The following is a 22,484-nucleotide window of genomic DNA, read 5'->3' as shown; positions in this document are numbered from 1 at the left end:
TTGATGATGTCACTAAACCAAAAGTTATATAATAGAATGTAATGAGATAGAAAAACGAGACCATTGTGAGAAGGCCAGCCTTTGGCCACGATGATGATCTCCCATGAGCGCAACGTAAGCAATTATGCTGTTCTTTTGATCTAATAATGGAAAAATAGAACCAATAATTCAATAAATCCTGGTTATAATTTTAAAACCTTGCGCTGGTGTCATTTTGCATGTAGAATTATTTTCAAACCTGAAGCTTTCACAAATGGCGTCAATGACCTTTGCTCACCTCGTAGATACTGGCCGATATTCAAAGCGAATAAGTGGTGATATTCAGCGTCCCTTAACCAGACAGATGAATGTCACCACAGGCCACTGAATATTACCACAGATCGTCCAATAAAAAAGGGAACAGATCAGGGATGGTACAGGGGGAGGCATTGAGGAGTAGCCGGGGGGTTATGTGAGTGCTAGAAATATTCAGTGCCAGGACCTTCCTAGCTAAATGGGTAAATTACTGTCTACATCAGACATGGGCAACTCCGGTCCTTGAGGGCCGGAATCCAATAGGGTTTTCAGGATTTCCCCAATGAATATGCATTGAAAGCAGTGCATGCAAATAGATCTCATGCATGCTCATTGGGGAAATCTTGAAAACCCGACTAGATTCCTGCCCTCGAGGACCGGAGTTGCCCATGTCTGGTCTACATTCACTCACTTTTATGAAACTGGTGATAAGAAGAAACCAAGAGGGAGTTTCCTTCGGGGATTACTGAGGGTGAAGCCTGTAGCAGAAAAATATCTCATTCCTTACGAGACCACCCGCATCCTTAGATCTACAGACCATGGGCTGTTAACTATTCCCTCACTGAGAACAATCAGTAGCAAACTCCAGGACATTTTCTCAGTAGTGGTCCCTCAACAGTGAAACACACTCCCCATTCTTTTGAGAGAAAAACCTAGACCGCTTTAAGGTCTTCTGAAGTCCCATTTAGTTAAAGCAGCATTCAAAACTTAAATCCAATATTTTTTTTTTCCCTTCTTTTCTTCCATCTTTCTCTTAGGACAAGGGTAGGCAATTTCAGTCCTCGAGAGCCGGAGCCAGGTCAGGTTTTCAGGATATCCACACTGAATATGTACGAGACGGATTTGCATGCACTGCCTCCTTGAGATGCAAATCTATCTCATGCATATTTATTGTGGATATTCTGAAAACCTGACCTGGCTACGGCTCTCGAGGCCCGGAATTGCCTACCCCTGCCTTAGGGCTCCTTTTACAAAGGTGTGCTAGCATTTTTAGCGAACGCAGGAAATTACCGCACGCTGCACTTCTAGAACTAACGCCAGCTCAGTGCTGGCATTAAGGTCCAGCCGCGCTATTCGGCGTGTTAAAGCCCTCGTGCACTTTAGTAAAAGGAGCCCTTAAACTTAAGTTTAAGTTTTAAGTTTAAGTTTTAAGTTTCGGCAACCCCTTTTGTATTTTCCTTTGTTGTTCTCCTGAGCAGGGTGGATTATTGCAATTCACTATACCTAGGAGTTGTGAAAGGGAAGTTGAGGGCTTTGGAAATGCTTATCAACTCCGCTGCAAGATTAATCACAGGGGCTCCTACGAGTCCCCATATAACTCCTGTGTTGAAGAAACTACACCAGTTACCTATGCTACAAAGAGCGCGGTTTAAGATTGTCGCGATGATACATCAGACATTGTATCCTGTTTCCCCAAAGATCTTACAAGAATTCTTCCAGATCTATAAACCGAGAAGAGAGCTTAGAGACGTAAACGGGATGAAATTAAGTTTGGAGGGTAGAATGTCGACCACGCAGGCTAGGATCGGAGCATCAATGATCTCTGTGGCTGGCGTAGAACTAAGGAATGCCTTGCCTGGTATCCTGCGGTTTTGTGTGGGGAGAATGAATTTTAAGAAAATGCTGAAAACTCCATTATTTGCCAATGCCTTCTTGTTGCTCAGTTTAGATTTTTTTTTACATGTAAATAAAATCTAGGTAGATCCGGTTGGTTTTATTTTCCTTCAGCGAAAACGTGCCGCTCTAAGAAATTCTTAGATAGGACTCTGGCGTTTCAAGCAGGCGTAATGAATTCATGTTTGAATGCTCTTATTACTCACTTATTATCAATTTCGGAAAGATTTTAAAACTTATCTATTTAAACAATACAATATTTAATTGATTTCAAAATTATTATGATAAGCAGATTTTTTATGATTTTTATGGAATAATGTTGCTTATCTATTTTAGTATAAATAATTTGTATTGTGCATATTTTACTTTGAATAAGTTAGGGTTGCATTTTCTTAGTCAGTATCTTTTATTGAATTGTGTTATTTTCTTTTATAAGACATTGGTATTTGGATTTGGATTTTAATTACTTGTTGTAATTACTATTGAGTAAACCACCAAGAACTGATGGTTTGGTGGTATATAAAAATAAACTATTATTCTTCTTCTTATGCTAAGGTATATTTCAGTTGATGATCGCCTTTTAGAACTTTTTTGACAGCAATGTAGGATTTTTAAAGCTTGCTTGTATTTCTGAATTGATTGAATTTGCTCTCTATCCATGTTTATAACAGGGACGATTAATGATGTTGTTTATATTTATCTTATATGTGATGATCAGAGGGAAACAAGATTTTATGTATGTGATATGGGAAGCGGGTTAAAACCACGGGCTTGCAAAAAAGTAAAAAGCTCTGCCGGGCACAGAAGGCCAACGCATGCGCCCACCATCTACAGATGGTCTGCGCATGTGTTTGGATCGCTGTTCAGCGATCCCTGCAATCGGTCGGGGGCGTGATCCCGATCAGCCTCATTTGCATGACGGCGATTCGTGAATCAGCCCCCCCCCCCCGGACACGGATCGTATCCCTCATGGACCGGATCGGATCCGTGCCCTTAGTGAATCTAGCCCAATGTGCTTATGCTGGGAGGAGGAGGGGAGGTTGAAAGGGATTAAAGTACCTGTGTGACTGACAGCTGGGTCTTTGGTGGCTAATCCCCCCACTCAGACCCCAAAAGCCCAACATTTTGTACATTTATGCATTTGGTTAATCTGCAGAGTGTTGGAGCGTTTTGCATTATTTTTTTCCCCCACATCAATTTTAATTTTCATAAAATGCAAGCATCTTGAGTTTTATAAGCAGTTCACGTTGCTGTTAAATTGATTTTCTTTTATAGCTGTTTTTTATATCAGCAAAGCTTCTGAAATAATGATATCTCCTGCGTGTTTACAAAACAGAGTATGAGAAAATGATGCTTTATTGTTTATTTTCTGGGTTATTAGTTGGGGTACACCCAATCTCATAAAACTTAAACGGTGCTACAGACTCTAAAGCATACTTGTACGTTCCCTGGTTAAATTACTCTTGCTGAGTCATGTTCTTGCATAATTATCTGACTGTTAAGAACTGAATTAATACAACAGATTTATTACTCCAGACCAGTGGCTCTCGACTTTTCTTCTGACACACTTCAAGTGCAACCCACTAAACACTAGCCCCATCTTCTATTAAACTGCGCTAGCATTTTTTTAGCGCAGAGAGCCACGCTGAATGGCCTGCGCTGCTCCCGACGCTCATAGGAACTCAATGAGCGTCGGGAGCAGTGCAGCTCCCCACGCTAAAACCGCTAGTGTGGTTTAGTAGACGAGGGGTTATGTATAACAATTTTTATTGAAAGAATCAAATAATCAGTACAATAGGATAATACAAAAATACATTCAATACAATAAGAATTACAATAATATTTCATACAAATTTAAATCATTCTTTCAAATTTAATTTCCATATGAATTAATTCAATCTTATCTACACCCCCTTTAATTCCATCCCTTACCCACTATCTTCCCCTAAATGAAATCCCTCACCCTGGATGAAAGTTGACAAAAATAAAGAATTAAAATAAATAACTGGAATGTAATTATTAAACCTAATTTTCATAATAATAGACGAGGGGTTAAAATTCACTGCTGAACAAAATAACTTCTAAATATAAAATATTGCAGGGGACCCTTTTACTAACACTTAGAGGGAATTCATCAAGCAGCGTTAGGGCTTTAAGGTCACAGTAAAGTGCCCTTACTGTGACTTAAACAGCCCTAATGCTGCAGTTTCAAAAATAGTGTGGAAATATAACCTTTGGTGGTAGTCATGTGAGACTGCCACTAGGGGCACTGTTTTGACTGCTGTGCTGGAGTGGCCAGAAGAGTTTGGACATTGCTCCTGGCTGACCCCACCGAAGGACCTCTCTGGACTACCAAAGAATTTTAAGGTAGCCACTAGGGAGGTGGGGAGGGTCCGTACATGGAGGGGATGGGTTGGGGGGGAATTCATCACTGTGGCCCAATGCTTCTGGGCCACAGTAATAATGTTGCTCGCGAGGTGGCTCACAAGCAGCAGGTCTAGGGAAGGTACACAAATTCCAAGTCGTACTGAAAAGGTCCATGCAGCTCAAGCAGGAACAGCCCCAGGGAGGCATAGCAAACATACTACATAGAGGGCTATGTACGTCAACGCCCATAGTCTGGGCAACAAGATCCTGGAACTTGAGACTGAAATGAGAAACGCTGACCTGGATGTGGTGGCGATAACTGAGACCTGGCTCACTGACTCCCACGGGTGGGACATGGTGATACCAGGATACAACCTTCTTCGCCAAGACAGGGAGGGCAGAATGGGAGGAGGTGTAGCAATATACACTAAGGATGATATTAAAGTCACCAGAATCACAGATATCAGGTACACAGGGGAATCCCTTTGGGTAAATTTGGCCAGGGGGAATGACAAATGCCTGTATCTTGGCATAGTATACAGACCCCCAAGGCAACAGGATGACATAGATATAGAATTAATCGGTGACATAGAGAATATCACCTTACGTGGGGATACAGTGTTATTAGGAGACTTCAATATGCCTGATGTGGATTGGAACACACTTTCCTCTGCATCAAGCAGCAGCAGGAGACTTTTGAACTCTATGAAGGGAGCTAAACTGAGGCAACTGGTATTGGAGCCAACAAGGGAACAGGCAATACTGGACCTATTGCTTACCAATGGCGAAAGTGTCACTGAGGTCTCAGTGGGAGATAAGTTGGCCTCCAGCGACCACAACATGATATGGTTCGAACTCAGGAAGGGTTTCGCCAAAACTAACACATCGACCAGGGTCCTTAGCTTCAAGAACGCCAACTTTGAGGGTATGGGGGATTTCATCCATCAAGCACTACAAAACCGAGCAGGAACAGATAACATAGAGGAATTGTGGTCGACTCTGAAAACTATCATTCAGGAAGCGACCAATCGCTATATAAAATCAGTGAGTAAACGGCGCAGGAACAATAAGCCACAATGGTTCTCAGCGGAGATCTCGGACCTCATAAAAGAGAAGAAAAAAGCGTTCATCTCCTACAAACATACAGGATCTCAGGACTCTAGAGAAGTCTATTTGACTAGGGCAAGAGCTGTCAAAACAGCAGTTAGAGAGGCCAAATTCCGAATGGAGGAAACTTTAGCAAAGAACATCAAGAAGGGCGATAAATCCTTCTTCAGGTATATTAGCGACAGAAACCGCAGCACAAGCGGGATAGTACGCCTTAGGAAACCAGACGGGAACTTTGTAGAAGCAGACTCTGAAAAAGCTGAATTGTTAAACCAATACTTCTGTTCGGTCTTCACCCGCGAGGCGCCGAGTTCCGGCCCTCAGCTACAGAAAAAGGATGGCTCAGTGGACCCGTTTAGTAATTTCAAGTTTACAACAAGCAGTGTCTACTGTGAGCTGACTAAACTCAAAGTTAACAAAGCAATGGGGCCAGACAACCTACACCCCAGGGTGCTCAGGGAGTTAGGGGACGTCCTGGCGGAACCACTATCCGCTTTCTTTAATCTCTCCCTTAGTACAGGTAGAGTCCCGTTGGACTGGAAAACGGCTAACGTCATTCCACTCCACAAAAAAGGTTGCAGAACGGAGGCTGAGAACTACAGACCAGTGAGTCTCACATCTATAGTGAGCAAACTAATGGAAACCCTAATCAAACACCAATTAGATAGGATCCTGGATGAGGAGAATCTACGGGATCCCCGTCAACATGGATTTACCAAGTGGAAATCCTGCCAATCCAACTTGATCAGCTTCTTTGACTGGGTGACGGGGAAGCTTGATATTGGAGAGTCCTTGGACATTGTATACTTGGATTTCAGCAAAGCATTTGATAGTGTCCCACACCGCAGGTTGTTGTGCAAAATGAGTTCTATGGGATTAGGTGACACTTTGACAAAATGGGTTGGGGACTGGCTTGGTTTTAGGCTTCAGAGGGTGGTGGTGAACGGCACCCCCTCCGTAACGACGGCAGTGATCAGCGGGGTGCCACAGAGTCTTAGGCCCGATCCTTTTCAATATCTTTATAAGGGACCTGGCTGAGGGACTTCGCGGTAAAATAACGTTATTCGCCGATGACGCCAAACTGTGTAATATAACAAGCAAGAGCACAACGGACAATATGAAACACGATCTACTCCTATTGGAGCAATGGTCAAAGACCTGGCAACTGAGTTTCAATGCCAAGAAATGCAAAGTCATGCACCTTGGCAGTCAAAATCCATGCGAGACTTACACCCTAAATGGCGAGATCCTAGCAAGGACGGTTGCAGAACGGGACTTAGGGGTGATCATCAGTGAAGACATGAAGACTGCCGATCAAGTGGAGCGGGCTTCATCTAAGGCTAGGCAGATTATAGGATGTATACGTAGGAGTTTCGTCAGCCGTAAGCCTGAAGTCATTATGCCGTTGTATAGATCTATGGTGAGGCCCCATCTGGAATATTGCGTGCAATTCTGGAGGCCTCATTATCGCAAGGATGTACTGAGGCTTGAGTCAGTCCAGCAAATGGCCACCAGGATGGTCTCGGGACTCAAGGATCTCCCGTACGAGGAACAGCTGGACAAATTACGGCTATACTCACTCGAGGAACGCAGAGAGAGGGGAGACATGATCGAGACGTTCAAATACCTCACGGGCCGTATCGAGGTAGAAGAAGATATCTTCTTTTTCAAAGGTCCGACGGCGACAAGAGGACATCCATGGAAAATCGGGGGGGGGGGGGGGGGGGGAAAATTGCACGGCGACACCAGGAAATACTTTTTCACTGAAAGAGTGGTTGATCGCTGGAATAGACTTCCACTTCAGGTGATCGAGGCAAGCAGCGTGCCTGATTTTAAGAAGAAATGGGATCGTCACGTGGGATCTCTGCACAGAGTTAAATAGGGGAGGGTTATTGGGGTGGGCAGACTAGATGGGCTGCGGCCCTTATCTGCCGTCTTTTTCTATGTTTCTATGTTTCTATTCCTATAAGATGGGATTCAGCAACCTGCGGTATTGGGATACCTCAGGTTTCTGAATTACGTGGGTCACCTTTACCAAGAATAACAACAATTTATCATTTCTATAGCGCTACCAGGTGAACGCAGTGCCATACATTAAACACAAGAGACAGTTCCTGCCCGATAGAGCTTACAATCTAATTATGACAGACACACAGGACAAAAGGGTGAATCTCTATATGATGCTCAGGTAGGGAACTAGAAGGAGAATGATGAGGCAGATAGGGTGGGGGATTATGGAGGGAACGACCAGCAGAAATGGGTGCTCTACAAGTTGGTGGGGTTAGAACCTAAATGCAACTTCAAAAAGTGAGCTTTCAGCCTGAATACCGCCGGAGATAGAGCCTTATGTATCGAGTCAGGCAGGTTGTTCCAGGCATACGACGCAGCAAGGTAGAAGGGATGGAGTAGAGAGTTGGCCACAGAGAAGGGTACCACCAAGAGAGACTTGCCTGATGAACGGAGTTCTCAGGGTGGAGTGTAGGGAGATATAAGAGAGGAGAGATACTGCGTAGTGAATACATTTGTGAGTCAATAAGATGAGTTTGAGCTATATTCGGAAATGGATGGGCAGCTAGTGAAGCAATTTGAGGAAGGGGGGGTAACGTGAATACGAGACATGCAGCGGAATTCTGCACAGATTGAAGGCGTTACTTTGGATTCCTATCTAACCTCTGGCAACCAGATTGACTCCCTGGTGAAAATTTGTTTTTCAGATTGAGACAATTTAAGAACAATACGATCTTGTCCTAAGCCAAGCTAGCTATAGAATAGTAGCTCTACCGTATTTGGATTATTGCAACTCCTTGTATCAAGGTATTGTCAAAGAACACAGGAGGCTGCAACTATTCCAGAATACGGCAGACAGATTAATTTTTGGAGTAAGCAAATATGAGAATTCAAGTCCTTCTAATACGATCCTTACACTGGCTGCCAATAGCGGACATCAAGACAATGCCTTAAATTAACCTTTCCATCTCTGGAAGAAGTTTAATGAGAACCTATTCAGTCTGCTTTTGGATTCCAAGTGCACAAAGTATGGAACAGCCTACCATTATACTTGTGTCAGCTCCTCTATTATTATAATTTCAGGAAAACGTTAAAGACATAGCTCTTCTCCCTGTGTTCCTCATGATTTGTACCTATTAATGCTCTTTGAATCTCATTATAAATGTAAAGATAGATCTTGAAATCATATTGTAAACTGCAATGAATCTTTCCTGAAATTTTGCAGGATATAAGAAACTGTATGGTATGGTGTGGTGCCTCTGGTCTTCCCAGATGATTAGGAAGATAAGGTTTGCAACACTGATTTGAATATCCTTACTGGGTCAGACCAAAGGTCCATCAAACCCAGTAGCCCATTCTCCCGGTGGCCAATCCAGGTCCCCAGTACCTGGCCAAAACCCAAAAAGTAGCAACTCAAAGAATAGCAAGATTCCGGAACCCCAATCAGAGCAACATTCCAGAGCTGAGATTGTGATGTCATAATGCCTCATTTCACAGGGCCTCGGAGCCAATCTCATCAGTGTTGTTACAATGGCTTAATTGTCCTATACTAGGCTCACTGGGTCAAACTAATTGTCCATCAAGCCCAGTAGCCCATTCTTACAGTGGCCAATCCAGGTCACTAGTACTTGGACAAAACCCAAGGAGTAGCAACATTCTATGCTACCAATCCAGGGCAAGCACTGGCTTCCCCCATGTCTGTCACAAAAACAGTCTATGGACTTTTCCTCCAGGAAATTTTCCAAACCCTTCTTAAAACCAGCTATGCTATCCATTCCTTCCCCGCCCCCCCCCCCCATTATCGCGCATGTGTGCCACTTCCCTTCCCTTGTACCTCTGTAACGTTCCTGGCAATCTGTAACCTGCTGTCGTGCTAGCGTCAGTTCTTCCTCTGACATCACTTCCTGGGTCCTCGCCTAGGAAGTGACATCAGAGGAAGAGCCAACTCTGATGCAACTGCAGGTTGAGGGGTTGCCGTTGGCGCCAGGAACATTACAGAGGTACAGGGGAAGGGAAGCGGTGCACATGCGGCAGGAGGGGGTGGGGAAGGAGCATGTGGAGGTGGGGGGCAGAGAAGAGGGGAGGGGAGGGGTGCCACCATCCTGGGAGCCTCTCACCCTCGCTATGCCACAGGTCTTTTCTTTTTTTTATTCTTCTGAAAATGGGACAGGAATTATACAAGTAAACTCCTTTGAATAGAGTAGTGGGGGTGGGGGGCATTGTGAGTGGATATCAAGGCGAAGATTTAGGGCTCCTTTTACAAAGCCGCGGTAGCGGTTTAACACGTGTAATAGCGCGCGCTAAAATGCCGGCTGCGCTAGCCGCTACCGCCTCCTCTTGAGCAGGTGGTAGTTTTTCAGCTAGCGCGGGGGTTAGCGTGTGATGAAAAGTCGCAAGTGATAAAGCCGCTAACGCGGCTTCATAAAAGGAGCCCTTAATTATATCAACTCTAAATATATTTTCAGTTCTGATTCTGCCAGAGCAGAACAATACACTACAGATCCACAGCTCTCAAGTTTAAGGGCTCCTTTTACGAAGCTACGGTAGCGGCTTTATCACGCGTGACTTTTCATCACGCGCTGACCCCTGCGCTAGCCGGAAAACTACCGCCTGCTCAAGAGGAGGCGGTAGCGGCTGGTGCGGCTGGCAGTTTAGCACGCACGCTATTACGCGCGTTAAACCGCTACCGTGCCTTCGTAAAAGGAGCCCTAAGTTTCAAGTTTATTTAAAAATTTGATTTGATCGCAAAATCATAATCCAATGCGATTTACAAATAACAATAAAATCAGGGTAAAAAGAAAAACGCATTAATTAAACCAAACGGTTAATACAATTTTTGAGGGGGGGGGGGTGGGGGTGGAAAAGGATTAAATATAATTTGTAAACAAATAAAATGGGCATAGGTAATGAAACAATAGGGTGGGAAAAGGTTACTCGCTCAATTTTCACTTAATGGCACTTTTATGAAGCCGCGTTAGCGTTTTAACGCACGTAATAGCAGGCGGTAGTTTTTCAGCTAGCGCGGGGTTAGCACACGCTAAAAAGTCACGAGCGATAAAGCCGTTAACGCGGCTTCGTAGCAGGAGCCCTTCGTCCGCTAAAGAGTATCCTGATTATATAGAATTCAAATAACTCGATCAAAGGCGTCCTTAAAAAGCCAGCTTTTCAGGAGACCTTTAAACTTACTAAGCAATTTTTCTTCCCTTTTAATTTAGCCATAATCTTGTTCCGTATCTAGAAAACCGGCCGCAGTTTCGCCTAAAACAAAAGTTCACTGAATGAGAAAATGTGATCATATCTTGTGAATAAGACAACAGAAAATCAATGCAGAACCATTTGAGTTAGGCTATAATGGAAACCGTGGCAATATAGAATGTTTCCAAGACAGCAAATCACCCTCAAATGGAATTTTTAAGTAAGGTAACAATTAAAAGGAAACAAAATATAGTGAGAGCCTTGGACTTGTAACATCTCTAAAGGTTCAATAGACAAACTAACTGAATAGAATGCTAGGTATAATCAAGAAGGGTATTACAACCAGAACGAAAGAAGTTATCCTGCCGTTGTATCGGGCGATGGAGTACTGCGTCTAATATTGGTCACCGTACCTTAAGAAGGATATGGCATTACTCGAGAGGGTTCAGAGGAGAGCGACGCGTCTGATAAAGGGGATGGAAAACCTTTCATACGCTGAGAGATTGGAGAAATTGGGTCTCTTTTCCCTGGAGAAGAGGAGACTTAGAGGGGATATGATAGAGACTTACAAGATCATGAAGGACATAGAAAAAGTGGGGAGGCACAGAAAGAGAGAGACAGAGAGAAATAGAGAGAGAGAGAGAGAAATAGAAAGAAAGAGAGAGACAAAGGGAGACAAAGAGAGAGAGAGTGAGAGAAATAGAAAGAAAGAGAGAGACAAAGGGAGACAGAGAGAAATATAGAGAGAGAGAGATAGAAAGAAAGAAAGAGAGAGACAAAGGGAGACAGAGAGAAATAGAGAGAGATAGAAAGAAAGAAAGAGAGAGAGAGAGAAAGAGAGAGAGATAGAGAGAGATTGGAGAAACTGGGACTCTTTTCCCTGGAGAAGAGGAGACTTAGAGGGGATATGATAGAGACTTACAAGATCATGAAGGACATAGAAAAAGTGGGGAGGCACAGAAAGAGAGAGAGAAAGGGAGACTGAGAGAAATAGAGAGAGAGAGAGATAGAAAGAAAGAGAGAGACAAAGGGAGACAAAGAGAGAGAGAGAGAAAAATAGAAAGAAAGAGAGAGACAAAGAGAGAGAGAGAGAGAAATAGAAAGAAAGAGAGAGACAAAGGGAGACAGAGAGAGAGAGATAGATAGAAAGAAAGAGAGAGACAAAGGGAGACAGAGAGAAATAGAGAGAGAGATAGAAAGAAAGAGAGAGAGAGATAGAGAAAGATTGGAGAAACTGGGACTCTTTTCCTTGGAGAAGAGGAGACTTAGAGGGGATATGATAGAGACTTACAAGATCATGAAGGACATAGAAAAAGTGGGGAGGCACAGAAAGAGAGAGACAAAGGGAGACAGAGAAAAATAGAGAGAGAGAGAGAGAGATAGAAAGAGAGAGACAAAGGGAGACAGAGAGAAATAGAGAGAGAGAGATAAAAAGAAAGAGATAGACAAAGGGAGACAAAGAGAGAGAGAAATAGAAAGAAAGAGAGAGAGAGAGAGATAGAAAGAAAGAAAGAGAGAGACAAAGGGAGACAGAAAGAAATAGAGAGAGAGATAGAAAGAAAGAGAGAGTCAAAGGGAGACAGAGAGAAATATATATAGAGAGAGATAGAAAGAAAGAAAGAGAGAGAGAGAGAAATAGAGAGAGAGATAGAAAGAAAGAAAGAGAGAGAGAGAAAGGGAGAGAGAGAAAGAGAGAGAGATAGAGAAAGATTGGAGAAACTGGGTCTCTTTTCCCTGGAGAAGAGGAGACTTAGAGGGGATATGATAGAGACTTACAAGATCATGAAGGGCATAAAGAGAGTAGAGAGGGACAGATTCTTCAAACTTTCAAAAAAATATAAGAACAAGAGGGCATCTGGAAAAGTTGAAAGGGGACAGATTCAATACAAATGCCAGGAAGTTCTTCTTTACCCAACGTGTGGTGGACACCTGGAATGCACTTCCAGAGAGCGTAATAGGGCAGAGTATGGTACTGGAGTTCAAGAAAGGATTGGACAATTTCCTGCTGGAAAAGGGGATAGAGGGGTATAGATAGAGGATTACTGCACAGGTCCTGGACCTGTTGGGCCGCCGTGTGAGCGGACCGCTGGGCGCGATGGACCCCAGGTCTGACCCAGCGGAGGCATTGCTTATGTTCTTTTGACATTAAAGTGCACGGTCAATAGTACGCAGGACAATTCCGCTCAGTCAAATGCACGCACAGACAAGTGTGCGCATGAAGGGGCGGAATCATGGAGGCGCAATTGTGTCAGGGGGGTTGCAGCAATCTTCTAATTCAGAGCGCGTTGTCATTGAACACCCCGTTGTAAAGGTTTCCCCCCCTCAGAGCGGAAACAGAAAGGCATAGGGCGGCAGAGCGAGTTGTAAGTGTAGTAGGGGGGGGTGTTTTTCCCCACACCCTCCCTCAACAACAAGAACGTGAGTATAGTGGTGGGTTCCCCCCCCCCCCCTCAGAGTGCAAACAGGAAAGCGCGCTTTTGTCCTGAGCATATGTCAGGGCGGAATTGTCAGCGTGCCAATGTCCTGCGCGCATTTGTCGGGTCACCGACATTAACATCTGATCTACCAAATTAGGAATATGCAAAATGTGATAGCATTGTCTTCTGCGCTTTAAAGACCATATGGGCATGGTAATACAAGAGTTTCTTTTATCAGTTTGTAATCCAATACAATCATTGCAATAATAACGGTCATAAAACCAACACAAAACAAACTCAAGAACGTATTGGTCGATCGCATCTCAAACACACAACGGTGTCCTATAGGGAATCGCACCTCCGTGAAAGATAGATGCCGGAAACGTAGACCAGGGTTTTCCGGGCCTACATTTCTGGCGCCTATCTTGGTCATGAATCTCGCCTACATAGGTGCTTTGGGCTGCCTAATGCCACTTCTGGTGTTAGCATAAGAACATAAGAATAGCCTTACTGGGTCAGATCAAGCCCAGTAGCCCATCCTCACCGTGGCCAATCCAGGTCCCTAGTCCCTGGCCAAAACCCAAACAGTAGCAACATTCCAGAGCTGAGATTGTGATGTCATAATGCCTCATTCCACAGTGCCTCATAGCCAACCTCAGCAGTGATGTTACATTGGCTTAATTGTCCTATACTTGGCTCATGTAAGAACTTAAGAATAGCCATACTGGTCCATGTAGCCCGGTAGCCTGTTCTCACGGTGGCCAATCCAGGTCCCTAGTACCTTGCCAAAACCCAAGGAGTAGCAACATTCCATACAGAATCTCAAAGAATAGCAAGATTCCGGAATCCCAAGGAGTAGCAACATTCCATGCTACCAATACAGGGCAAGCAGTGGCTTCCCCCATGTCTGCCTCAATAGCAGTGTATAGACTTTTCCTCCAGGAACTTGTACAAACCTTTCTTAAAGCCAGCTATGCTATCTGCTCTTACCACAACCGTTGGCAATGCGTTCCAGAGCTTAACTATTCTCTGAGTGAAAAAATATTTCCTCCTATTGGCTTTAAAAGTATTTCCCTGTAACTCCATTGAGTGTCCCCTAGTCTTTGTAATTTCTGACGGAGTGAAAAATCGATCCACTTGTACCCATTCTATTCCACTCAGGATTTTGTAGACTTCAATCCTATCTCCCCTCAGCCGTCTCTTTTCCAAGCTGAAGAGTCCTAACCCTTTTAGTCTTTCCTCATATGAGAGGAGTTCCAACATCTTGGGTTCTGAATCCGCAACCCTATATGCCATGTCTGTCTGTCCAAGTTAGATTGTAAGCTCTTCCCAGCAGGTACCGTCTATTAAATGTCGCAATGTACAGCACTGTGCGCCTTTTAGCGCTATATAAGTGATAAATAGTAGTTGTTGTAGAAAGTGTAAGTCCACCAAAACCCCCAGGGCCATATAGATAACACCTGCAGGCATAAGGGCTTTTGGGACTATTGGAGGGCTCACTATATAATGTATAGGGGTTATGGTGAGAAGTGTACCTGGCACCCTTAATATGAAGTTCCCAGCGGTGACCCCTAGGGTGCCCCTCTGCTCTACTAGCATGTCTGTCTAGCCAGTCCATTAAAAATGCTGGCCCCTCCTATATATAAATAGCTTGTTTTAGACATTTTTAATTTGGAGGATGTTTTTCATGGGAGTCCTTTGCCCCTCCCACTATATCCCAGGATGCACCAGGAAAGCAGTCTAGGGCCATGATTGGCCCGGGTGCCTAAGGCCTCTCCTATGAGAGGAGCCTTAAGTGCCTGGACCAGTCAGGACCATAGGCACTTCCCCGGTGCATTCCAGGGGGATGGCCCGCCATTGCGAAGAGGTGGGCCTGCTGGCCGGAGGTTTAGGCCAGCTTTGCTACAAAAGGTATGGGGGGAGGGCTTCGGGAGTATTGGCTGTTGCGGTGGTCATGGGTTTGGTGGGGGTTTGGGAATTGGGGGGGGTGTCGGGGGGGGGGAGGTTGAGGGCATCGACGGTTGGGGTGGGCTTGCAGGCGGGAGGGAGAGAGTGAGCATCCCTCCTGCTTATTGTAGTTGGGAGGGGTGCTTAGGGGGTTCTGGTAGGAGGGAGTTGGCATCCCTCCTGACGATGTCAGGGGGGTTCCCTGCAGCAGCCACTCAGCTGATCGCGGCAGCGGTATTTCCCCCCTGATCATCTGAGCTGGCAGGACTTTGGGGAGCACTGCCGGCTCAGCTGATTGGGGATAACTTACCCTGCTGCAATCAGTTTATGGCTGCTGCAGCCTGACTTTAAGATCCCATGGCGGCATAGATAGGCGGCTGAAATGTAGGCCAGGAATTTAAGGTAGCCACTGACATAGGCGCCGGTTACAGAAACTGGCCCCAAGTGGATTTTTAAAAAAAAAATAGAATCAGGGCCAAAATGAATTAGAAAGATACAAATTGTGGTTTGTTGTGATTAATGCTTTATCCCCTCACTTACCTTGACAGCTGCAAAGGCCAAAACCCAATGATCATGAATGAATTTCAGCTGTCCTGCTGGAACAGCACCAACGACCTACTGAACACTTCCTGGAGTGCCGGCTATCGTTATCAAGTCATCCATGCGGCAGAAACCATCATCCTGCCCTCTTTAATTGGGATTATTTGCGCAACAGGATTGGTTGGCAATGTCCTTGTTCTGCTGATCATAATCAGGTATAGCATTAAAGCAAGATACCGCGAACCATCGCTTAAATAAACCACATTGAAAAGATTGCATTATTTCCACTGTTCTAATCAGTAGAAAATATCGTAGGTTGCCTGATCATTTTATAACTCAATTTTTCCCAGTAAATCAGAACTAATTATGTAATGATACCTGCAAAAACAATCAATGATTTATTAATTTTATGTAGGTTCTCTTAGGTTTCCACAGCTGGCATCATGATTGTTGCTGTTTTCCGGGTCTCGACGCATCTGTGTAGGTACAACCAATGTTTTAGCCATCATGCTGTGGCTTTCTTCAGGGTATGCTGAGAGGTCTGCAGTTTGGACCTGATTGAGAACAGGGAGGTCAGTTGGTTGTGAATTTGAATTTTGGCGGGAAAGTTCATTGGTCACAGATTTGAATTTTGGCGGGAGCGTCTGTGGGAACAATTTTAAATTCTGGCGGGAAAGTCTGTGGTCCAGTGGCATAGCAAAGGGGGCGGTCCTCCCCAGGCGCCGCCTTGGTGGGGGTGCCGGCACCTGTCCTCCTCTCCACCCTCTTTACCCTCTACTCCTTCCCTGCCCCCCTACCATATGTGTCCCTTCTCTTCACTATACCTCTTTATCATATCTGGCATGAGCAGCAACCTCAATCTGCTGCTCACACCAGCATCAGCTCTTCCTCTGATGCCACTTCCTGGACCTGGACCTAGGAAGTGACATCACAGGAAGAGCCGATTGGTGCGAGCAGCAGGTTGGGATTGCTGTTCATCCTGAGAATGTTAAAGAGGTTCGGGGGCAGGGAAGGTGTGCGTTTGTGTGGCAGGAGGGGGTGGGAAAGGAGTGGATGGGAGTGGGGGGGTGGGGAGGGGTGCCACCGTCCCAGGTCCCTCTTACCCATGCCACGTCATTCATTGTCTTTTAAAAAATTCTGTCAGACAAAACGGGGTGGAAACTTTTAGATGGAGGGAGAAGGCATTTGTCCTCAGCCTCAGTCCTTTGTCTGACAGAATTTTTAAAAAGATGTGACCACAGGCTTCCCCTGCCAGAATTTAAAATTGTGCCGAAGGACGCTCCCCCCAAAATTAAAATTTATGTTATCAACGAACTTTCCCGCCAAAAGTCAAATCTGTGACCAACGAACTTTCCCGCCAAAATTCAAACTCATGACCAACTGGCCTCCCTGTTCTCAATCAGGTCCATGATCTCACTATATCTAAGCAAACTGCAGACCTCCCAGCACACCCTGAAGAATGCCACAGCATGATGGCTGGAACGTTGGTTCTACCTGCTCAGACGTGGCGACATCCATAAAAACGTCAACAATCATAATTTTATATAAATCTGTGGCAGAGCTTTTGACTGTTGCTTTCAGCATTTCCTTACATGCCTCCCTTAAGTGTTTGCAGGCTGGATCTATCCGTGCAGTTCTCCGCTTGCAATATTAACGGAGGCGAGTGTTTCAACTGTAGATGCTCAAAAAGTGACGGGAGTTAATTGACAATTTAATGTGCTATTCTGGTATTCTGTGGCATATCGCCCTAATACGAATTTAATTTAAAGTGCTGCACTCAGACCTTTGCTGCTTGCACGTGTGTCCTGTGTAAAGGCTAATTATATGCTACAAAATGGACACTAGTTCCCTTTGGCATCTACATCCTTTCTACATGTGCAAAAATGCTTCTTGGCAGCAAAGGTGTGAATCAGGTCCAGGGAGAAGGCTTGAGGTCATTTGGCTTGCACTTGAGCAATCCTGCCTCTAAATATCAGGATAATTTTCAATTCTTCTATTTCCCTGCTATGTGCTGTAATAAGTCAAAGGAAGGGCAAAACAATTCTGTACCAGGCTCTGTATTTAATAGAACAAGAGATTTATATCTTCGTGTACTTTAATTTTATACACCGCCATTTTGAAATAGTAAATGAGAGAGAAACTGCTGTGACGGGAAACAAATCTATCACAAAAAAGCAGTGACGAAAGACGCCTCCAAAGCCCTGCCTCCGCCCCACATAATAAAGTCAAATTGCACCCCCGCTTCAAAATCTGTTATGCTTTTTTTTTTGTTCTAAATATATCTTTGACTACTAATCTGTTCCTTTGTGGTAGTATTGCAAATTAACCCCCTCTTTTATGAACGCATAGCCCGGGTTTTAGCGTTGGCAGTGGCGGTAACCGCTCTGACGCTCATGAGCGGTTAGCGCCGCTGCTGGGGCTAAAACACGCTATGCGTCCGTAAAAGATGGGGGGTAAGATTGCATTGGAAAACAAGGATTTATGTGTAAATAAATACAGTATATCATGCATTAACCCATATTTGATGGCCAATATTACATAGATGGTTCACATTGGAATTTAGACGTCCTGGTTGCGATGTGCTCAATTCTGACAATATTTTGCAAAAACTGTCAATCTCAGAATCTTTGGTAGAATATCTGTAAGTGTGTGCAAGTGCACTTGTATTTCCCAGCATGCTCAGCAGGGGCAGCCATTTTTCAAATATACACATGGAGAAATACCAAGCAGTATGAACCTGGCAGAATCTGGCACATCTGCAAGGAAGGGGATAAAATGGTGTTCTAGCTGCGTTAGTTCACTTTTAGAGTTAATGAACAGAAAGAAAAAAAAAAAAAGATAACATGATGCCAATTTTATTGGAATAACTTAGTACATTTTGGCTCAAATTCTATGCATGAGAGGTTGCTGAACAGTTAGAACATAAGAACCGCCATCTCCGGATCAGACCTTCGGTCTATGAAGTACAGCGATCCGCACACGCGGAGGCCCAGCCAGGTGTACACCTGGCGTAATTTTAGTCACCCATATCTCTCTAAGCCTCTCGAAAGGAGATGTGCATCTAGAACGGTGGATTCCGCAATAACCTCCTCTGGGAGAGCATTCCAGGTGTCCACCACTCGTTGCGTGAAGCAGAACTTCCTGATATTTGTCCTGGACTAGTCCCCCCTCAGCTTCAGTCCATATCCTCTTGTCTGTGTCACAATCTCAGCTCTGGAATGTTGCTACTCTTTGGGATTCTGCCTGGAATCTTGATACTGTTTGGGGGTTCTAGAATCTTTTGTTACTCTTTGGGATTCTGGAATGTTGCTACTCCATTGTAACATCACTGATGAGGTTGGCTCTGAGGAACTGTGGAATGAGGCATTATAAGAACATAAGAACTGCCATCTCTGGATCAGACCTTCGGTCCATGAAATCCGGCGATCCGCACACGCGGAGGCCCAGCCAGGTGTACACCTGGCGTAATTTTAGTCACCCATATCCCTCTATGCCTTTCGTAAGGAGATGTGCATCTAGTTTGCTTTTAAATCCTAGAACGGTGGATTCCGCAATAACCTCCTCTGGGAGAGCATTCCAGGTGTCCACCACTCGTTGTGTGAAGCAGAACTTCCTGATATTTGTCCTGGACTAGTCCCCCCTCAGCTTCAGTCCATATCCTCTTGTCTGTGTCACAATCTCAGCTCTGGAATGTTGCTACTCTTTGGGGTTCTGGAATGTTGCTATTCTTTGAGATTCTGCCTGGAATCTTGATACTGTTTGGGGGTTCTAGAATCTTTTGTTACTCTTTGGGATTCTGGAATGTTGCTACTCCATTGTAACATCACTGATGAGGTTGGCTCTGAGGAACTGTGGAATGAGGCATTATAAGAACATAAGAACTGCCATCTCCGGATCAGACCTTCGGTCCATGAAGTCCAGCGATCCGCACACGCGGAGGCCCAGCCAGGTGTACACCTGGCGTAATTTTAGGCACCCATATCCCTCTATGCCTCTCATAAGGAGATGTGCATCTAGTTTGCTTTTAAATCCTAGAACGGTGGATTCAACAATAACCTCCTCTGGGAGAGCATTCCAGGTGTCCACCACTCGTTGCGTGAAGCAGAACTTCCCCATTTTTCTTCACACATTTCGTTTCATTTCATATAATTGAAACAAAGTGTGTCAAGAAAGGTGTGGAATAACTTATAAGTTTCATGGATCCACCTCATTCTCTTCTTGGTTAGGTTGAGAACTTTTCAACGGCCCCTCGCATGGTGCCTAAAGTTATGTGCATAGATTAGCGTACGGGACCACGGCAGAAGGAACATGCTGCATAGGCTACGGCAGCCTGCTAGGATCGCTACAGCTGACCAGTGATCCTCTGCAGGCTGCATTAATGTGAGACCGGGAAGCCGCGTGGACCTACAGCTGGTGTGGCACTTATACCTGATGTCTGCTGGCGGGCTCAGGTTAAGTGCAAATTTGTAATTACCTGACGGGCCAAACTTTATTATACCGCAGGCCAGAGTTTGACATGTCTGCTCTAAAGGATTTACATGCCTATATTGTAGGCCCTTAAAAACACGGCCTACATTACAGGCACCCAAGTTTAAAGTTAGGCTCGATTTTGTAATAGGCGCCTAAGCGTGATTGACAAGAGGTAGGCGCCTATCGTTGTAGGTGTTTTTACAGAATTTCCCCTTCGTCGTCTAAGAGGTATTGACTTCTCTTTTTGTGGAAGGGTATTTGAAATGGTAGGAATCCTTCATAATGTAATCGATCGTTGCTGACAAGCACTGGATGCATTTTAGGGCCTAACGCAATTGATCTTATGATTAAAATGACCAATGTTGTGCCATTCTGGGTCCATTTGGAAATAGTGGCAATTTATTTGGACAAATACAGATGCTTATTTCTCTACCTATGTGAATCTTTGCTTATTGCTCAAACATATTTACCCTTTTGCTCTATATTTGTGATTTAATGAAATTATTATATTTTATTCACGCACAGTTGGTATCCAGTTTCTATATTTCTTTTTTTTTCTCAGGTACACATTATGAAAATTAAATGTGATAACATGTTTTGCTTAAAATAAAAAGCTGTGGGCTTGTTTTCATTTCTACTGCTTGTGGAATTGATGATAGTCCTATAAAGTAGAGAATGACACGGTGGCTGTTATCCGTGGCTAGCCCCCGGTAGCCGTGGGTAACCCACCAAAACGGTGGGGAAAAAGAAAGTGCTCATTGTGGGTACGGGGACAAGGCCATCCATCGCCCCATGGAGTGGTGAAAGGCCTTGTCTCTGCAGTTAAGGGAGAGAACTCGTGCGATCACCTGATTGGCAGACTTCATGTCCTCACTGACGATTAACCCCAAGTCTCGTTCTGCTACCGTTTTTGCTAGGATCTCGCCATTTAGGGTATAAGACTTGCATGGATTTTGGCTGCCCAGGTGCATAATTTTGCATTTTTTGGCATTGAAGTTGAGTTGCCATGTCCTAGACCAGCGCTCCAGCAGGAGTAGGTCGTGCATCATGTTGTCGGGCATTGAATCTTCGTCTGTTGTGCATTTGCCCACTACATTACTTAGTTTGGCGTCATCGGCCAATAATGTTATTTTACCTCGAAGCCCTTCTGCCAAGTCCCTTATAAAGATGTTGAATAGGATTGGGCCCAAGACTGAGCCCTGTGGCACTCCACTGATCACCTCCGTCATTTCGGAGGGGGTGCCATTCACCACCACCCTTTGAAGCCTACCTCCAAGCCAGTTCCCAACCCATTGCGTCAATGTGTCACCTAATCCTATAGAACTCATCTTGCCCAGCAACCTGCGGTGTGGTACGCTATCGAATGCTTTGCTAAAGTCCAGGTACACGATGTCTAGGGACTCCCCAATATCCAGCTTCTCCGTCACCCAATCAAAGAAGCTGATCAGGTTGGATTGGCATGATCTCCCCTTAGTAAATCCATGTTGTCGGGGATCCCGTAGATTCTTTTCATCCAGGATTTTATCCAATTGGTGTTTGATTAGAGTTTCCATTAGTTTGCTCACTATCGATGTTAGACTCACTGGTCTGTAGTTTTCTGTCTCCATCTTTGAGCCTTTCTTGTGGAGTGGAATGACGTTAGCCGTCCTCCAGTCCAACGGGATGCTGTCTGTACTAAGGGAGAGGTTGAAGAGCGCGGACAGTGGCTCCGCCAAGACATCACTCAGTTCCCTAAGCACCCTGGGGTGCAGGTTGTCCGGCCCCATTGCTTTGTTAACCTTGAGCTTTGACAGCTCACCGTAGACACTGCTGGGCGTAAACTCAAAGTTACTAAAAGGGTCAACTGAGCCAACCCTTGTCTGTAGCTGAGGGCCAAGCCCCGGCGCTTCTCGGGTGAAGACTGAGCAGAAGTATTCATTTAATAGTTGGGCTTTTTCCGAATCCTTATCCACATAGTCTCCGTCTGGATTCCTAAGACTTACAATCCCGCCTGAGTTTTTTCTTCTGTCACTGATATACCTGAAGAAGGATTTATCTCCCTTCTGGATGTTCTTTGCCAGAGACTCTTCCATGTGGAATTTAGCCTCTCTGACTGCTGTTTTGACGGCTTTTGATTTGGTCAGGTAGTCTGCTCTAGAGTCCTGCTTCCCTGATTTTTTTGTAAGAGATGAATGCTTTTTTCTTCTCCTTGATGAGGTCTGAGATCTCCGCAGTAAACCACTGTGGCTTATTGTTCCTTCGCCGTTTACTTACTGATTTAACATAGCGGTTTGTTGCTTCTTGTATGGTGGCTTTCAAAGTCGACCACATTTCTTCCACATTATCAGTTTCTGCTTGGCTTTGTAGCGCCTGGTGAACGAAGTCTCCCATTTCTTTGAAATTTGTGTCCTTGAATTTGAGGACCTTGGTCAGTGTGGTAGATTTAGTGAAACCTTTCCTGAGATTGAACCATACCATGTTGTGGTCACTGGAGGCCAATGTGTCGCCCACCGAGACCTCTGTGACACTTTCTCCATTGGTAAGTAT

General features: G+C 44.7%; 1 protein-coding gene across 3 annotated transcripts in view; it reads left to right on the top strand.

Annotated features, from left to right (window-relative positions):
• Positions 1-22,484, top strand: part of MCHR2 (melanin concentrating hormone receptor 2) — a 236,727-nt gene that overhangs the window by 86,640 nt on the left and 127,603 nt on the right. For 2 of the 3 annotated variants that reach the window (XM_033939996.1, XM_033939994.1), the window contains exon 2: positions 15,497-15,703. In XM_033939996.1, coding sequence (XP_033795887.1) covers positions 15,516-15,703 — 188 coding nt within the window. In that variant the 5' untranslated portion in view covers positions 15,497-15,515. Of the gene's footprint in view, positions 1-15,469; positions 15,704-22,484 lie in introns of those variants that run through there. The other variant, XM_033939995.1, reaches the window with a different exon arrangement.

The sequence above is a fragment of the Geotrypetes seraphini genome, chromosome 3 (genome assembly GCF_902459505.1).
Source record: "Geotrypetes seraphini chromosome 3, aGeoSer1.1, whole genome shotgun sequence".
Lineage (NCBI taxonomy): Eukaryota > Metazoa > Chordata > Amphibia > Gymnophiona > Dermophiidae > Geotrypetes > Geotrypetes seraphini.
Note: the sequence above shows the minus strand (reverse complement) of the source record. Positions and strands in the feature narration are given on the sequence as shown.